Here is a 19383-nt window from a genome sequence, read left to right on the forward strand (position 1 = left end):
TAGCGTTTAAAATTTGGGAAAGAATTTGGTTCGCCGGTGAACTGTCGCTTCAAACTACCAATAGTTTGTTGTTTTTGCAAAATGTTGATCTGTTATGCATTACTGTATAATGATTGTAGAAGCACTTGTGTTGTTAGTCTTTTTGTGAAAGATTGAGTCAGATGTCCTCTGGTGTGATGACCACAGTGTATGTGATGGGTGGGTGCCAGTGTTTCAGGGCCAGTGTCGTCCATCCTGCTGATCCGTTTGGTATTTCATTCGTAAATTCACCATTGTACATGAACTGGACATAACAGGCTTTGAAAGTGGCTCAAGCTGGGATTACTGGCAGCCGTTTGGTTATTGTGAGGGACCTCCGTGTGCTGTTTACTGTACTGTGACTGACCAAACTGTGACCCAGCAATGATGACTCCCTATTGGGAGAGGCTGAATTCATTACTTCAATTAATAACCAAAGTTTTTGGTTTTGTCTTAGAAGGAAATTACCGCAGAAAATAACACTTCTGTTGTCATCAGTTGACACAGATTGTAAATAATTGCTTGCAGTTTTTAAAGAAAAGAAACAGGCTGATGTTTGTTGCTGTTGTTCTGTAGTTGGTGGATGGTGTGCATATCTTTTACATCCTGACAAACCATTGAAACTAGGGATGCACGATGATACTGTAATGAAATCATTTTAGTATTTCACACTGGCTTATTTACTGAAAGAGCAGAATGCTTATGTGGCACTACTGTAAATAAAATATCTGCATTTACTCAGTTTTTTTGCAATGCTATTTTATCTTGTTTTCTGCGTTTTTATGTCCTTTTATATATTGTCAAATGAAAAATATCAGATATATATGTTGGCCTTGAGTTCATATATCTGCATTTCTCAATGTAATAACGTTTAAAAGTAGCATTAGCTTTAGTTTGTGTCTAGAATATGTTGATCTGTTGACTTTACCTTATCAGATGCCAGGTTCAATTTGTAACAGTGTATGAAATGCTGTTATTGTTGAAATTTGGGAGGGGGGGTGAGATCAGGTGTGTCATACCAGTTATTGCCTAATTAATTAAACCCCTGGGATGCCTGTCTTGAATCAAGAGAGGTTATCTATTGTTTCATTACTGTTCTTCAGGTTCATCTAACTGGCACACAGCGTTGATGTTTAGGTCAGTATTTTGGGCTGGAGACCATCGTACCTGAGAGTTCACTGGCTAGATTCTAGTGTCTAACCCTGCTCACAGTCTTCCAGCCTAAAGAACTACCGGACATGAACTAGTGGTGTAACGACAAAAATAAGGAGCGGCTGAAAATGTGTGTATGTTAATGTTACTGGTTCCATTTTCAGTTTATTAGAGCATCCCACATCAGAAAAGTACAGTATTTGAAGCAAATTTTTGGTTTATAGTGTCCTGCTCTAATGCTCTAGCAACAAACTATTATATAAGCCCCCATTGTGATAAATTTGATACAGTACGGCCCTATACAGTGTGTACTCTGTGAGCAGGAGTTCCTTTATTTCATGGTGGATGATCTCTCCCTATTACAGTATTCATAAGTTTAAAGCTACAGTCTGAAGTCTTGTACGTTTAGACTCCATGACGACTTCAGTTACAACTGGATTTACGACCAGCAGTTCTTAAATTCAGAGTTTTATCCATTAACTCCAGATAGAAACTTGGTATTACACAAACATCCTAACTAGACTAAATCTCCTAAATTCTATCCTAACTTTAAGATAAATTCAGAGGTGCCTTAACTTCTGTTTCAACTGTATGTTTCTATTGTTTCATGCAGTGACGGCAGGATTGTTCACTATAACTAACATGAATTCATGAATTTACATTGAAAACGGTGCTTGACTTATGAGTATTTTTTAAAACCCCAGACACAATCTCCACTGTCCCCTCTTACTACCTACGTGTTAATGTACGTGAAATCTATAACAGATCAAATATTACAGCGATGATGGTGAATAACGAGGAGACGGAGCTGAATGTCTGTTTATTAGGAGGAATAATGTTAGCGCGCTCAGCTAAAGTGTTTGGGAAACTGAAACTGGAGAGCACTGATGCTCTAATAATAGCATTATTAGTGCTAATACAAGTTTTTGGCGCTTTAGTTTTGTTTGACCTTTTTTACATCGGTAACGGTAGCTAAAAAACCCCCAGAGGTTTCTGTAATACAGCCCCTGAAGAACATGGTGTGATGTGGTTTGTTTGTATTTTATCTTTCTGTATTCTTGTATGTGACTATGTGAGTCACTTGAACGTCCAGAGATGTGTGGCTAATTAATTGAAGGTATTTCGAGCACGTGTTGAGTTTGTATTGTGAAATTCCCTGATGAAGGCACAAGCTAAAACACACTGACTTTTTTATAGCCGTGTTATAATAAAGGCTTTTATTTAATGAAGAGTGCCGTAGTTTTACACTTTTTACAGTGTAATCTAATTGTTAAATGTGTCAAGTTTCTTTTGAGGCCTAAACCTTAAGCCAGACCTTCTTTTTAGCTTCCTTTTTTGTGAGTGTGAGGTCAATACGTACAGGCGTATAACGTAGTCAAAAAACCCTGGACACATCTGACTTTTAAATGATTATTTCAGGGCAACTTGCAGCATCACTTGCTCAGGGTGTTTTTAGCCTGTTTTGATTTTTCTGACTCAGTAATGGTAATTCTTTGATTTAACAGACAGTCTTACATAAAGCTGCTTTAACCTGTTTTCATTGTACACTCAGTTAATATAAAGTGTATGTCGTTTTTTTCACTCACTGTTGTGGGCTGACTGGGCAGTATTGACTGTACAAAACATTGAGTTTACATCACTGTGTGCACAGAGCCATGTGTCAGCATCTGCTTTAGTGATCGGTTTTTGCCTCCAGGGTCTTCATCCTCTCTCTTGTTCTCTCTCCTGACACAGAAGTCAATGGTATGGCCCACCTTCCTGAAACATGTGTGCTGGATAAAGAGGAGAGGATGTCCCAGACCTCCAGCGTACAGTAAGTATTCCACACATATAAAGTCAGAGTCAGCAGAGTCACCTGGGACTTTAAATCCAGTAACTCATCAACGAAATTAAAGGTGCCGTTAGGTCTTCACTGATAACCATGACAGTAGACTCACACTTCTTTAAATGTCCTGTTTGCATGACAAACAGTCATGTGATTAGAATGAGTCGAATGGTATGAGGAAAGAGGAACAGTCGCGGTATGTCAGCACATTTTGTGCTTTCTAACTGCTGCTTCAAATATTTTCTTTAATGGTGCTGGAGTGAAGATTTTTGACTTACTGATACGATTTAGTAATCCACGTTTTACCTTTATTACATATTACTATTGCTGTGTTACATATCTCATTCTGTTTATTTGCTTAGTTACTTGGGCAGTTTTCTTTTACATACTTATTTACTTATTTTGCACTTTTGGGGAAATATGGCAGCTGCCCTTAACATTGTGTGTCCATCTCATGAGGAACAAACCAATATAAATTCTCCAACATTACTCGGAATTAAATCTTTATTTAACTTACATTAACAAAACTGCTGTGAAGTTACCATCTTGACAGCAATAATAAGGGTTGTGAGTGTTACTTTAAAAATGTTTTGTTACAGATTACCTGTTATAAAATGTACCTAATACAAAGGATTATGTTCTGAAAGTTATGTAATCTGATTACTTTCAGTTACTTTGGGATTACTTGTGTTTAATTAAATACATACAATTACAAAAATCATTTCAACAAGAATTTGACTTTTATGAAACAGAATGATGGAGTATAGGTGACTGAAATATTGTGCCTCACAGAGATGGCGATTTCTGATTTTAACAGCCAAAACTAAGTAAAGCAATATATTGAAATATTTAAAACATAAAGATTCCATTTGTGTAGCAGTGTAATTTGAGTTTAGGCCTGTACTCAAAGCCTGATGTTCAAAAGGCACGTTTTGCTCCCCAAAAATTAACAGGGAAAAAAATAAAATTGTGCTCTGAAACTAAAACACAAAGGAATAAATAACCAATGGATGATTTAGTACATTGAATTAAATGCAATAAATTACAAATTTTGCTACTGTTTTGAGACTTTGTTTAAATTCTGTTATTTTACATAAATAAATCTGGTTGAAATCATATTTTCAGACTTCTCATCAACAGTAATCATAAATAAAGGTCATTTTAGAAACTATTAACTGCCCATAATGTGTGTTCTATCTGTTAAAAGGCTGTACTGGCTCATTAGGTTTCATGTTGGTCTATCATACTCGGACTTTGATGGTGTAGACGCTCCCTTATCAGCTCTCGGAGGTTTCAGCCGTCAGCTTCTTATTCGCCCGTTTCTTGTTGGAATTTTCTTATTCCACTTTAAATTCTGACTGAGGCGCTCAGTGTAAATGCAGCACTATTTAAGGTGGACTGGGAGAATTCAAAAAAGAAGTTGACTTCATCTTCGCAACCTTTTAGTGTTTGACAATTTTTTGTTGCAGATTTAATGTACCAGGACACTAACTACAGTGCTTATAAATGCAAAAAAAGCAAAATAAGAAATCCTGTATAGAAAAAACTCAAGATGCATCGATAATTGTTTTGTAAATGCATCACAGCCCTCTGAATCGCGATCGAATCATGAGGTGCCTAGAGAATCCCACCCATATGCCATAACCTTTGTATAGGCCACATTTTATGTGAGTTGTTTGTTTTTTTTTCTGAAATGTTAAATTCAATAGTAATATGGGGAATGTTTATATAGAGATAGCTGGAATGCTTCATCTGTTGGTTAAAGTAAGCTAAGATAAGGTCTGTTTTGAATAAAAGATGAGAGGCTGTCTTTCATAGTCATCATTTTGGGTGAAGTGCTTATTTAAAAGCAGCAGTAGTGACTGTCTGTGTAGAACTGAATGCGGTTGAACCAGTCTTTATGGTGGTGTAGCTCTTTACACTATGACTCACGATGTACAGTCTGGAATACAAACAACATGAGGTCATAACCATGCTATCATATTCAAACAGTAAAGCCTTCTAGAGATAAACTCTGCCTTGGTTGTGACATTTTATCTGGCTTTCTTTCTCTTTTTCTTTCCTTCATTTTTCTGTCTTTGTTCTACTTTCCTTGTTTCAGCTCAGCCGTCCAGTCCAGCAAACATTCCCTCCATTCCTGGAGCGGAGCAGAATCCGAGTCCACGGCCGAGCTGATTCGATTGGGCGATTCTGCCCGTACGTTCACCATGAAGCATGAAGGTACTAATCAGAGCTTTCTAACTCTTAGTTTCTTAGTTCTCTTATCTCTTAGTTTCTTTGGCCTTTATTTTCCAGGCTGGTGTCTTTTGCATGTGGTTAGCTTTTGTGTTTTTTTTTTTTTTTTTTGTTCCTTCCTCATTTAACACCTTAATGTCTAGTGTTATTGTGTAATATTTAAACTGTAATATTTCAAATATTTAAAGAATAATAAGTTATTTTTTTACACAAGTTTGTGTCACCAGTTTTATTTCAATGTCAAAAAATTTACAAAATGTGGCATAAATGTAAAAGACTGTTTCTTTCTGCAGAACTAAACAGTTCATACACAAATACCTTTTAAATCAAATTCACATCATTATAAAATATCTTCTTTTTTTATTTACTTACAAACATGATATCGATTAAGCTTTCAGATTTCTTGGGTTGTTGAGTGAGAGAATATCAAATTGCAACATGCTTATGTTGCCAGCGATAACTGCACCTTTTAAGGGTTAAAGTCTAAGTTTGGATGGAAATACAAACGTGTCTATGATGACCCTTTCCACTTCTGCTTCATATTTCTGTACATTAGTGGCTCCAGCTGGCCCTGAGCTGGTACCTTAGAGCAGGCTTTGCTGTTTTGGAAATTTCAGAGTTTTCCACCGACTTACATGAAGTGGTATTTTGAGCATTAGGTCATTGTAAATCCATTTTTTGTAGTAGAAAGAATATCTTATTTTCTCAAATGAATTCTCAATACACAGTCCAGCATTTCAGGGTTTCCACTAAGCTGTTAAATTTAGATTGTGATTAGGAAAATAATTTGCATAGGAAAACTATCCATGAAACACTGAGGTCCTGACTTTTTTTGTGTGTGTGTGTCTCTCAGTATGTTCCCACACCCTGCCCTCAGGGGTCACAGCTGAAAAAGCTGCCCCTCAGCCAGGTGACCACGGTTCAGCAGTTCAGGCCACTCTGCTACGGGAGCCACTCCGCTCAGCCATTGCCCTGCAACCACCCAGCCAGACCACCCCCCAGCGGCCAGATAGGCCAGCGAATGCACCCTCTGACCGCCTCAAGCATCCTACAGACCAGAATGGTACAATTAGACAGGTAGGAGAATGACTAAAGCATGCCAGACAACAATTGACAATAAAAGGGAATTTTTTTTGTTTAAATTTTAAATCATGCTTAGTATTTGGTCTAAAAATTGTACTTCAATGGTTCTAACTCCAGCATCACCGTCTCAAGGATTCCACTGCTTGTCCCAACATGTGTTTACTCTACTTTACACTCACACATACGCGCGTCTTTCCCCGCCACGTCTCAGCACTGTTAATAGCTTGTGTCAAACGGCATCATTGCCATGGTGATTTCCAAACACACACCAGGGCGTCACAAACACACCAGCACTCTTGGACGTCTGCCTGGCTTCAAAAACAGTGTTTCAAAGTTTCAATTCAACTGAAATTGTTTGAGGCACTGTAGAGAAAAGATTTGTACCGTCTCCTCAGTGCCCAATGACCTGTACTTATAGAAAATAAAACATGCCTGTCAAACATGAATATAACAGGCTGTAGATTCAAGTAGCAGATGAGGTCATTGTTATGATGTTGCTGAGTAAAAAGCCCTGTGAATTACATCATAGCTCCACTCAGGGCTGCATGGAGAGGAAGTTTCTTTCCTTTAGACACACAAAGACTCTTGAGGTGCTTTGGTGAAGCTGAAAGGCCACACCTGAGGCTGCTGTTTGGATAAGCAAATGGAGAGCAAATACTTTTTTGCACATTACAGCCTCATCTTGTGAGATGCACACGTTATCATGAGAGGAAAATCACCTAGTGACCTTTATGTCCACATGCAGAACTGCAGTGATGAGCCTGTTTCTCGTTGCTTATTCTGGATTGGTTAAAATAACATATCTTTTCTCTCATAGGGTGCATTTATATTTGTAGCTTGGTTCTCTTGGTTCAGAACACACTGATACTCCGCTGCATTTTGGATTGCTTTGTGGTCATACTGACATATTTGACATGGAACCAAAAGGTCAGGTCAAGAAACAGTCATAAAAAAAAAAGTCAGAATTGTTTGGCAGATTTTATGAAATCTTAACACATTTGGTTCCATGCTGTGAGTATGGAATTTGTATTTGTGAGTGAAACGTGGTATCAGGTTGGGTCTCTGGCTGAGTTTTTCTCTCCATGGTAGTTTAGGGGGGAGGGGAGGGGTGTTGGAGATGGATGTGAAACCTGATATTATTGGTTAATATTCCTTTTCCTAACCTGCTGGTGCGAGATAATGTCATTAAAAATTTTCACTTTTTGAGTTGGGACAAAGGTCATTATGTTTTGATCAAAGATTACAAAGAGCTGTATCTGCTAAACGATATGCTTAATATGAACTGTGCTTAATATGACCAGCAGCATTAACTAACAAGTAAAAAAAAGTTTAGTTTCTTTTCAGTTTGATATCAGAGCAGCACTATTTGAGATTTTCTTTTGTTGTAATTGAAAGAAGTAGCATTACTGAGTGGGTGCGCTGTGAATCAGGTTGTATTTTACAGGGGTTTGTCAGAGCACATCATGTCATTACACATTGTCACACACACAGACTCAAACAGAAGTAATGGCTCGAAGTTTCAAATGCAAAATCAACAATATACTGATGAAGATATGATGACAATAGTAGATAATTCACTCTCATCTTCAGAAGACAAATCCTTCACTCCAACCGAGTTCTGTTTGAATACTTTTTCAGTGCACTTGTAGTCATCTGATTCATCTACTCGGGGAAGGGGTCCAAAACACAACTCATGATACAAAATGTTCTTCAACCTGTTGCGCACATTTACACGTTTTATACAAAATACAGCGTGTTTTAAGATATTGCAAGGCTTATCACAATTGCAAAATGTAGTAATACAATTACAATGTTACTGTTTTTGTAGTTTATATAGAGTGGTGGTGGTGGTGGTGGTGGTGGTGGTTGTTGTTGGAATGCTAACAATTCATAAACCCTCTTCCTCTGTTTTGCTTCCTCTCATACAGAATGGTTTTTCCCCCACATTACAATCTGATGTTCAGATAAATGGGACGCTGCACCATTCACTGTCCAGTGCCTCCCCAGGTAAGGTCACGTTCCTTTTTGTCATTCAAATCAGAGAGGAACCACCTCTTCTTTACATAATAATGTACTGATCTCTGCTCCACTTCCTTCATAATATGCCCCCTCTCTTCAGATTTGTTTTTGAGTTGCTGACATGTATTTTTTTTGTTTTAGTTATAGGCAAACAGATATACACCTGCTGGTTGGCAGGTTAGCAATTGGTTGCTGTAAGGATGAATAACTGTTTTTGTGTCTAAGCAGACAGTGCGCAGTTGCCCAGTCTGAGAGAACCACACTCCGAGGCTCCCAAAGGACAAATGGAGGTAGAACATTTATTCCACAACACTTTTGTTCAAAAGACTGTCACATTTTTCCCCTCTGCAGTTTACATCAATCAAGACCACTTTTCTTTTGAATTTTTCAACATTTTTCCATGGAGGAAAACCCCCACAGACACTTAATTGCACTGTCCATCTCGTGTGTCTGCTGTTCAAACAGTTTTTCCTGGCATGGGGAATCTTCCCAATGATTGCCAGTAAAGCCAGCACTGCCTCCCTGTGGGCGTCTTTTACGGAAAAACAAAACAAAATGTAGGGAGTGTCAAAATAATTTAAGTTTTAAAATTGTCTCTAAATCTTTGATTCCTCAACACTGCCACCATTTTGCCTTCATAACCAGCTCTGTGGATTGTCCCATGCCAGGCAAAGAAAAGAGGAGGATTTGGGCGTAGGGTTAGCAACCTGACCCCTTAAAAATATCAACTGCTACTGAAACAACAAACACAACCATATCCTACATATTTCTTGCATATTATTGTTTTCCCTGTGGTCCACTTATGACATTTATGCAGATTTATGTATCAAAAATAGCATCATTTATTTTTTTCATGACCATCTTTTTTCCTTAGAATAAAACAGGCTGTTTTTATTATTGTACCTTTAAGAGCAGTATATGTAAATACAGCAGAGCTGATTGGCCACCCTTTGTTGTGCCTTTATTATTAAACTGGACTGTATTGACTGAGGAGTGATCAGTATTGTTAGATTCTTTTCAAACATGCGAATCATTGTAACTTGAAAATGTCTTTGCACAGTGACTTATCAGAAGAGAAGAAAGCTGTTTTGAGTTCCCCCTTTGGTTAATGTGAAATTGTCCATCCCCATCAGGTTGGCGCTGAAGCCCCACGGAGGGTTCTGTTCCGAACTCAGCCAGACGTCCTGCTGCTGACTCTCTCAGATGAACAGAGTCGGAGCCACAGAGAGGATGTGCACAGAAGTGGCCCAAAGGAAGAGGAGGAGAGTGAGGAAGAGCGGCCGCACAGCTCAGGCTCGTCATCAGGGAGACGGAGGAGCTCCAGAGTCCGGAGGTGGAGAGCAGGGTAAGGAGGAGTGTGCACCAAAATGAATACATTGAGGGACAAAATTACACTACTGAAATGTCCCAATACAAAAACATGGGTTCTGAAAATAAGTTAGTTAAAATACCTGTTAAAGCCTGGGAGTGTTGAGGATGAGAAAAGAACTTCGAATGTTCTGTCTGTCTTGCTCCTTTTTTAAGTGAAATATCTGAATAGAGAGAGCCTGATGTACAAGTCTTTCTTTCCTTCTTCCTTCTCTTTCTCAGGCTGGCTGAGGAGGATGCAGGTGAGCCGTTGTCAAGGCGCAGTCAGAGAAACAGGCAGACTGAGCAGGAGCTGCAGGAAATGTCTGAGAAACTTTCCCGCCGCCTGGAAGAGCTCGACCTGGTCAGTGTAGTGGGACCTTGGTGTCCTCACACTGGCCTACATGAAACATTTACAGTGTGCAGGGAACTCTGTTGTTTTTCCTTTGATCATTTCACATCAAACCACTGTGCCAAAAATGAGAACTTGGTAGAATTTCCCTTTGATGGCCAGAATCATATCTGTGTTTCCCAACCACTTTCATCCACACTGGTTTTTGCTTCACTCTTGTGTTTGTGATAATAGTGAGATTTGGGATTTTGAGTTTTTGCAGTCGAAACTCGTGTACATGTTCCCCTCTCTTAGACCAATGATCTAGTATGCTTCTAGCCTTGCGAAAAAAAGACAAACATCTGTACAAAAACTAACATTAAAGTGGGAGAGACTCCCATGTAGCATTTTATAAGTGGTATATTACCAGCTAAAGCTTGACTGACTGGGCCAGTCTGGCTTATTATAATCCTCCCTGAAAATGCTGCTTGCACAACGTGCCTGAATGTATGCATGATTGCATGTCTGTACATGTCAGTCATAAACCTGCTGTGTCTCATTCATGTACGTGTCTCCACCCTACAGATGCTCAAGAGAGCTCTGGGAGAGACTGGGGAGGAGCCAAAACCCCAGGAGGAAGACAAACGCTCCCATCACAGCGACAGCATCATGGAGTGCAGACGTGCTCCCAGACCTACTGGTATCTCCTATATCCACCTGTTAACTGTGCTGCACTGTTTAATTGTCTGCCTGCTTTTGTTCACATTGTTTATCTTGTCAGCTAATTATCAAGGCCTTTGCAGAATGAATCAGATTAGTAGTGTAAAGGCTGTTACACACCAGAAGCTACACAAAAAAACAATGTCAAAATGTGCAATATATTTAGTACTTTATACACCAGATGCTTATTTATTTATTCATTGTTATTCATGCATGGAATGGTTCACAATGCAATAAATGGGCAGAAGATCTGTTAAAAAAAGTGAACAGTTGTGCTGTTGGAAAAGCAAAAGGAGAACAGAGAGATTTTCAAGCTCATTTTGGAGAACCAGAACCATCTGACACAAACTGATGGGCAGGTGTAAATGATTAGAATGTCCAAGTTGATGCTCCACTACAGTCTGTACAGTGTTTTAAATATTCATGGAATGCCGGTTGTAGAGGAACTTGGTAGATAATTTATGCTGAAGGAAATTGCAAGGTTGCAGCAGAATCCGAAAGGGTGAAAGAGTTTGCAAAATGGTCATAGACATGTCAATTATGTGTGTAAGTAATACCACACAAGTGGAAAAAATAAAACACACGAAATGTTTCAATGTAGGATATGGGTCTTTTTTGTTGTTGTTAAACAGTATAGGTTTATAAATGTGAGCTTGAAAACAATTATTTGCATATGAGAACTTTTTTGAGAAGATTTTTTGAGATTTTTCAGAAGAGCCAAGTGCATGTTAGATAACAACACTCTTCGTATATGTGACATTTCATTCAAGCTGTATGATACTGATCCAAAAAGATTAAAGAATAAGAAATACTGCATTGAAGCTCTGTTATCTTTGCCTGCACAGATCCAGCCAGTATGGACAGACCTCGCCCCCGCTCCCTTTCCCCCTCCCCTCCTCCTGCACGCCGTTCCCTCCAGAGCCAACTAGAGGGCACTCTACTCGCTGACTCACAGACACACATGGCCCGAATCAAACATGGGGTGCTTCGGGACCACCAGGATAAGCACAGGAAAAGTCAGGTCAGTGAGCAGCACAAGAGACCTGGGTACCTTAATCTTTGAGTCAGTGAATAAAGCATGCAGTTTCCTGATAAGTTGAATTTGGGGCATTTAAGGACATTAAGGTCTCAAATTGGGTCCCCTGGCATGAAGAATGAAATTATTCCAAAGGGTTTGAGATTCAGGAGCAGTTTTTTTTTTTTGGGCTATATATTTATGTACTTGTTTGGTTGGTTGCTTTTTTAGGCTTCAGATCACATCAGATTCAGATGTCTTGAAGCATTTCAGAAAAGCAGGCAATGTCATGCTATCAAAATAATGACCAAGTCATGCATTTTCTGTAACATAAATATTTCTGCTTGTGATTTATTGTTCCCTGACAGTGTTGTGTATTACCTTTGTTGTCCTGCAGATGGTAGCAGAAGCATGTAAGGCGGAGCCGAAAAATTTGGATGAGCAACAGAGAACAGAGCTAGCCATAGAGAGGCTTCGAGCACAGGAGGCTGTAAGACCTTTGTTTGTTTGTTTATTTGTTTATTTATTTATTTATTTATTTATTTATTTAAACATGTTAAATGCAGTCAGAGAGCACTCTTCATTTTTTAAATTTTTGAATGGTTATTCATTTTTCAGGAGATCTTTGAGGACATTAGATATAAAATAATCCAAGTAAACAGAAAATAAGTGTGGGAAAACAGTGGTTTACAAAAGTAGTATTTATAACATTATTCAGCCTATACATAAATGGAACTCCTAACAACCATGCAACACCCGGTAGATACCAAAACTATCCCCATCAGATAAACACCATTTAAAGCTTTCATCTTTGAGAGAGAGGAGAAAATCAAGATCTTCAGATCTGAAAATATCTACAAGACAACTTGGCACTATGGGTCTGAAAGGGTGTGTAGCTATCAAGAAGCCTCACTGAGAAAATGAAATGGCAGAAACAAGAACATATGGAAATATCCCTGCAGATTTCTTTAAAAAGCTGAGGAATGGATGCTGCAATAATAGCAAAGGGTGAAGACACTTGGTACTGAAAATAATTACTAGTTTTAGTTGTTGAGTTTTCTGTGTAATTTCTATGAAATATGTGTTTTCTGTGTACATTTCTGGCAGTAAAAAAATTAATAACCTGTACTTAATTTCCTTTTTGGCTGACCTTTTAAACAGTTCTGTGATAAGAATAAGTTTTACCAGTTAACCCCACCATACATGTAGTATTGTTGAAAGCTTTTTATGCCAGGCGTTGAAAACGTTTTGACCTCTAAACTATGTATGTTCAAATAGGAGCGTGAGTACAGGGAGACCATCCGTAGAGAAGTTTTAAAGTCATCTCAGACCTCCAGATCTAAATCATCGCTCTCAAACAGGACGTCCCGCACCAGACCTCCATCATCCAGCCGACGGCAGACACAACCCCGCAGAGCAGCACCCTGTAAGCTTTCGTCTCGTCTAGTCTTGTCTCGTCTTGTCTCGGTCTGTCGTCCCCCCACCCCGTTAGCAGACTGGGCCACTGGAGAGATGATATATGGACAGGTTTCTGCTGGAGATTTGAGGGAGAGCCATTAAATCTCTTGTCTAATAGTATTTAAAAGGTCTCTCAAGTAAGACACAGCAGAAATAGGCATCCATGTCACATAGAAAATCCACATAGTCGTGGGGGCAGTCGTGGGCTGGAGGTTAGGGAACTGGCCCTGTGACCGGAAGGTTGCCAGTTCGATCCCCAGTGCCGGCAGTCCATGACTGCGGTGTCCTTGAGCAAGACACCTAACCCCCAATTGCTCCCTGGGTGCCGTGTATAGGACTGCCCACCGCTCCGGGCAAGTGTGCTCACTGCCCCCTAGTGTGTGTGTATTCACTACTGTGTACAACCCCAATTCCAATGAAGTTGGGACGTTGTGTAAAACATAAATAAAAACAGAATACGATGATTTGCAAATCCTTTTCAACCTATATTCAATTGAAATAAAGACACAATATTTAATGTTCAAACGGATAAACTTTATTGTTTTTTGCAAATATTCACTCGTTTTGAATTTGATGCCTGCAACACGTTCCAAAGAAGTTGGGACAGGGGCAACAAAAGACTGGGAAAGTTGAGGAATGCTCAAAAACCACCTGTTTGGAACATTCCACAGGTCAACAGGTGAATTAGAAACAGGTGAGTGTCATGATTGGGTATAAAGGGAGCGTCCCTGAAAGGCTCAGTCATTCACAAGCAAGGACGGGGTGAGGTTCACCACTTTGTGAACAACTGCGTGAGCAAATAGTCCAACAGTTTAAGAACGTTTCTCAACGTGCAACTGCAAGGAACTTAGGGATTTCATCATCTACAGTCCATAATATCATCAAAAGATTCAGAGAATCTGGAGAAATCTCTGCAAGTAAGCAGCAAGGCAGAAAACCAACATTGAATGCCAGTGACCTTCGATCCCTCAGGCGGCACTGCATTAAAAACCCACATCATTCTGTAATGGATATCACCACATGGCTCAGGAACACAAAACCATCGTCAGTGAACTCAGTTCGTCGCTCCATCTACAAGTGCAAGTTAAAACTCTGTCATGCAAAGCGAAAGCCACATATCAACAACACCCAGAAACGCCGCCGGCTTCTCTGGGCCCGAGCTCATCTGAGATGGACTGACGCAAAGTGGAAAAGCGTCCTGTGGTCTGATGAGTCCACATTTCAAATTGTTTTTGGAAATCATGGACGTCGTGTCCTCCGGGCCAAAGAGGAAAAGGACTGTCTGGATTGTTATCAGTGAAAAGTTCAAAAGCCAGCATCTCTGATGGTGTGGGGGTGTGTTAGTGCCCATGGCATGGGTAACTTGCACATCTGTGAAGGCCCCATTAATGCTGAAAGGTCCATACAGGTTTTGGAGCAACATCTGCTGCCATCCAAGCAACGTCTTTTTCAGGGACGTCCTGCTTATTTCAGCAAGACAATGCCAAGCCACATTCTGCACGTGTTACAACAGCGTGGCTTCGTAGTAAAAGAGTGCGGGTACTAGACTGGCCTGCCTGCAGTCCAGACCTGTCTCCCATTGAAAATGTGTGGCGCATTATGAAGCGCAAAATATGACAACGGAGACTGTTGAGCAACTGAAGTTGTACATAAAGCAAGTATGGGAAAGAATTCCACCTACAAAGCTTCAACAATTAGTGTCCTCAGTTCCCAAACACTTATTGAGTGTTGTTGAAAGGAAAGGTGATGTAACACAGTGGTAAACACGCCCCTGTCCCAACTTGGGAACGTGTTGCAGGCATCAAATTCAAAGTGAGTGAAAATTTGCAAAAAACAAAGTTTATCCGTTTGGACATTAAATATCGTGTCTTTGTAGTGTAATTAATTGAATATAGGTTGAAAAGGATTTGCAAATCATTGTACTCTGTTTTTATTTATGTTTTATACAACGTCCCAACTTCATTGGAATTGGGGTTGTATGTGGTGTTTCACTTCACGGATGGGTTAAATGCGGAGGTGGAATTTCCCCGTTTGTGGGATTAAAAAGGTATCACTTAACACAAAAAATTGTAAACTCCAGTATACTTCAAGTGTTACAATGCAGTACTCCCAGACAGTTTCCAGCTTGTGGTAAAACTTGATGATACAGAACACATGTTTTTAGTTTTACAACATGGAAAATGGCATGGAAATGGTGTAACTGTTGTACACGCTCATTTAAATGTTCTGAGTAGTGAGGTCTTTCGGTACATCATCACTTTCCACTTAATGTTCTCTCAGATGAAGGAGCTTAGGAAAAACTGAAGGTAGTACTGAGTACTGGCTATTGAGCGAATCAGTAAATGTTATGCTAGCAACGTTCTGTAATTGTTAAAGTATTTCATTCAGTATCCCAAAGATGTGATGTTGTTGAACTGGTCTTTTTTCATTTTTCCATCTTAATGCTAAAACCTGATAATGTGAAGATGTGCTGTCTTATACGTCACTTATTTATTTATTTATTTATTTAAGTTTTCCATGTTTGCTATTAACCTAAGACTATTCTGTGTCCTGTCAAAATGTGTGGAGCTAATTTACGCATTTACTTTATAACCACGAAGATGCATCATTTTGTCAAAATGTTAAATCTGTATAAAATGTTATTTGAGGAAAATACAATACAAATACTTTGAGTATTCCCTGTAGAACATCCTCCGTAATTCCTTACTTATTTCCTAAAAATAAGTGCCATTAAAGTTTTAATAAATAGGCAGAATGATTGTTAGTGCTGAACAATTATAGTTCAAATACATTTATTTCCTATGAGAGAGGCTCCATGTCTTTTTTGCCAGGAAGACCAGCACTTCCTTTTCTTTAGGCTTGACACTTAAAACGCTGAAGGTAGTGTGTGAGAAAGCCAGTGCACAAACTCTACGTTGTTAGGTTTTGTTTCTCCATTTAAAACTTGTTAAGACAATTGTAATGTAGGATTTAATAAAGTTGGCTTGAAAAAGCTACCTACTATTCTTCATACTCTACTTATTATTATTATTATTATTATTATTATTATTATTATTATTATTATTATTATTATTCAAAATATTATTATTATTCAAAATATTTGTCTGAAATGCTGTTTTTTTCCCATAGTAATGAATGAGAGAATGCTCAACACAAGACAAAGTCCTGAAACTGAGTCATTCTACTAATAATGTAGTGCTTATACTTCTGCCTCTCCTGTGTATCAACCACCAAGTAACGCCTTAAAAACCTCATAGCAACACCATGACAACTACCTGGAATTACTTTGTCAGCCCAATTAAGTGATCAAAAACAATTTAGTGTTTTGCAGCAGCTTTAGCTGGGTTTGTCAATGCAATCTGTGCCTTTTCTATGTAAATTGCAACTCTTGTACTTTAGAAATTGCACTTTTTCAAAATGCAGTTTCCATAAAAATTATTAACTGTTAATCTCTACCTCATATACCTAACACCATATACTTTTGAATGTCTAATATTCAGTTTAATATGAGTGTGTTTCACCACAAAATGCTTGATTACAGCCTTAATTCATAGGCATTTTTAAACCAGCAAGTACATCTGAAGATATTTCAGTAAGTGCTCCCGTTCACTGAAAAATGAAGTTCTGGAATGATTGTCTGTGTGTTTCCAGTAAGGGTGAAGGAGAACGACTTGTTACCGGCTCTGCTGGAGGAATACCCGCCTCTGCCCTTTTCTTCTCATACACTGTCGTCCATGTGGAAGCAGCAGCTGCGACAGGTTGACCAGCTTAGTGCTCTGGATAACCAGCAGAGACACGCACGTTCCGCCAAACTCACCAACCAGGTCAGAACACAAACCAAACAAAATTGGTTTCATTATAGAAGCATCATATCAAAGTGCATTAGACTCTGATTTTACTGATCCTTCGTGTTTTCCACAGATGGAGGATGCTCAGAGGAGACATGACCTGCTCATGGAGATCATCCGCAAAGAGCAGGAGCACAACCGCCGCCTGGTGAGAACACACACGTATACACACGTAGGCCAGTGTGAAACACGGCCTAAACCTGCTTTTACAGCAGGGGGGAAGTGTGTCTAAAAAAAGTGTGTGAAAATAGACTTTCCAAGACCCTAACTTGATGAAAGTTGGATATTTTTGAACTACATATGTACGTTTCATAGTAATTGCATATTATTAGGCACCTAAGGCACTTGTGTCTTCAATTAGAGCTGTATTTGGTCTTTTATAGCAAGAGGCTCAAATGGAAATATGTCCATTTTTAACCTGTAGTCATTTTACTGCCAGTTTGTGTTTGACTGCCAATGTATATTTACAAAAATGATCTGTTACAAATGACCAATTCTCAAACATTAAAGGGATTACTTGTATCTTTCTGGAAAAAGTCATTTAACCACTACTTTTGTTACACTCTAACCCATACAGATCTGTACCAGCTGAAAAGTCCAGTATTCATTTAGAAAGAAATAACCAGTCATGGTGAACATCATTTTAAAAGGCTTGTTATAATTCCTGTGTTTGAACAAACACAACCAGTTATGTTGGTCTTAAAATGATGAGCAACTGATGCTGTTTGGAAACAATGACCGTAGTTAGTGGAAACATCTGATCTAAAACTTTAGTGATTAAACTGTAAAACTTGGAGATTTTCTGAATCTGTTTAGGTGAGGTTGGGTCTTCATCACAGAGATCCCTTATCTATCCGTTTTATATTAGTTGGGTTAGATGATTGCTGGGTTTAGTGTTTCCTGTGCTCATGCAGTGCTGGTCATAGTCATAAACGGTGCAGTCAGCACATGTGTGAGCAAATTATGTATAAGGACAGTGGTTAATAATCTATATAGAGGAAATTTAAGTTCTATTTGCAGTGTGTGTAAACGGTGTTTTCACGCTTACCCTCTCTCTATACACTCACTACAGAAGGATTTCAAGGACAGAATCCAGCAGCAGAAGTCTACACAGAATAAGCTGCGTGAGCAGAGGCAGCAGGTGGCCCGGGCTCGCAAATACCACAGTGACTACCATGTTCAGCTCCGTGCTCGGCTGCTCAGGGCCCGCACGCGAGAGGAGAAAGTGAGTATCACTTTGTACATGTGCAGTGCTTTTAGTATTACAGTGCCAAAGACAAAGATCCTGGATGAGCAGTATGACCATGTAAACTCAGGCAGGCATTCTCTTTGCAACATGCAATTGCTGTAGTTTAAGCCGGACATTGTAGGAGACTGGAGGCTGTCTCCAGAAAGTAGATCCATTAATAAAACCTGATCTCTTTAGGCTTTGGTTTATTTCCTGTTGTCTTATGCAGACTACAGTGTTCAGTACAGTGGAAGCATGACCATGTACCCTAATCAGCTGCCAACTGTGCTAATGCTAATATGCCTAGTGGATAGTGCCACTGGGCAACATTTAAGCTTATAGTCACTGTTAGCCATATTAGCATTGTTTGGTTGAAATATCAGAATGAAAGTTCAAGGGATTGCTAGCCGAGTGGACAGTGACAGAGTTTGTGTGTGTGCAGATGTTCCGGCAGGTGTTTGAGGAGGGTCTGGAGCTCCAAAAGGCCCGTCTGAGGGAGCAGCGTGCGTATGCTAAAGAACAGCGGCTGGAGCACCAACGTAAACACAGAGATGAGATTAAAGCCATGGAGAACTATTACAGGGACCAGGTATTGTCCTGTATCCACCTTGTATCACAGCCAGAACAAGCTGGAAAAAAACACATTGTTTGTGCCAAACACTACAAGCTTGCACGTTTTCGTGTTATTTGTTCTAATTAGGTGTGTAGTTCCTTAAAAGGGCAGTTCCACCCAGTTAAAATGTTTGTAATTGTCACTGCTTTTGATGTGAAATATTATGTAGTGAGGAAAGGCATTGATGCAGATTTCTTTACAGTGGTAGTGATGGGAACCAGGGGTCATCATGTCAACAACACAAATATAGCCATTTTATTTACTATGCAAAACCATCAGTGAACCTACACGTGACTTCTGGGAAAAAAAATAAAAATAGCAGTACTAAAAAAAATGTCATTACTTTTGTGCCTCAGTACTTCCTGTACTTTTTTTTTTTTTTTTTTTTGGCCAAAGCCTTCTTTCAAAACTATTATAAACATTGTCATCAGGCAGTTTATTCATAACCATTTCATGTGATCACTTTCTGTGAGGGAGCTTTTAGAGGCATT

The 19383-nt window shown here is 39.2% G+C and overlaps 1 protein-coding gene across 1 annotated transcript in view; it reads left to right on the top strand.

The window, feature by feature from the left end:
* LOC108424781 (centrosomal protein of 95 kDa) overlaps nucleotides 1-19383 on the top strand; it is a 30445-nt gene that overhangs the window by 5431 nt on the left and 5631 nt on the right. Inside the window, exons 5-19 of the mRNA XM_017693013.2 lie at nucleotides 2905-2983; nucleotides 5097-5215; nucleotides 6084-6307; nucleotides 8242-8320; nucleotides 8561-8622; nucleotides 9466-9677; nucleotides 9923-10043; nucleotides 10596-10710; nucleotides 11576-11751; nucleotides 12143-12235; nucleotides 13024-13171; nucleotides 16855-17027; nucleotides 17125-17199; nucleotides 18124-18276; nucleotides 18722-18868. Coding sequence (XP_017548502.1) covers nucleotides 2905-2983; nucleotides 5097-5215; nucleotides 6084-6307; nucleotides 8242-8320; nucleotides 8561-8622; nucleotides 9466-9677; nucleotides 9923-10043; nucleotides 10596-10710; nucleotides 11576-11751; nucleotides 12143-12235; nucleotides 13024-13171; nucleotides 16855-17027; nucleotides 17125-17199; nucleotides 18124-18276; nucleotides 18722-18868 — 1976 coding nt within the window. The remainder of the gene's footprint in view (nucleotides 1-2904; nucleotides 2984-5096; nucleotides 5216-6083; nucleotides 6308-8241; nucleotides 8321-8560; nucleotides 8623-9465; nucleotides 9678-9922; nucleotides 10044-10595; nucleotides 10711-11575; nucleotides 11752-12142; nucleotides 12236-13023; nucleotides 13172-16854; nucleotides 17028-17124; nucleotides 17200-18123; nucleotides 18277-18721; nucleotides 18869-19383) is intronic.

The sequence above is a fragment of the Pygocentrus nattereri genome, chromosome 30 (genome assembly GCF_015220715.1).
Source record: "Pygocentrus nattereri isolate fPygNat1 chromosome 30, fPygNat1.pri, whole genome shotgun sequence".
NCBI lineage: Eukaryota > Metazoa > Chordata > Actinopteri > Characiformes > Serrasalmidae > Pygocentrus > Pygocentrus nattereri.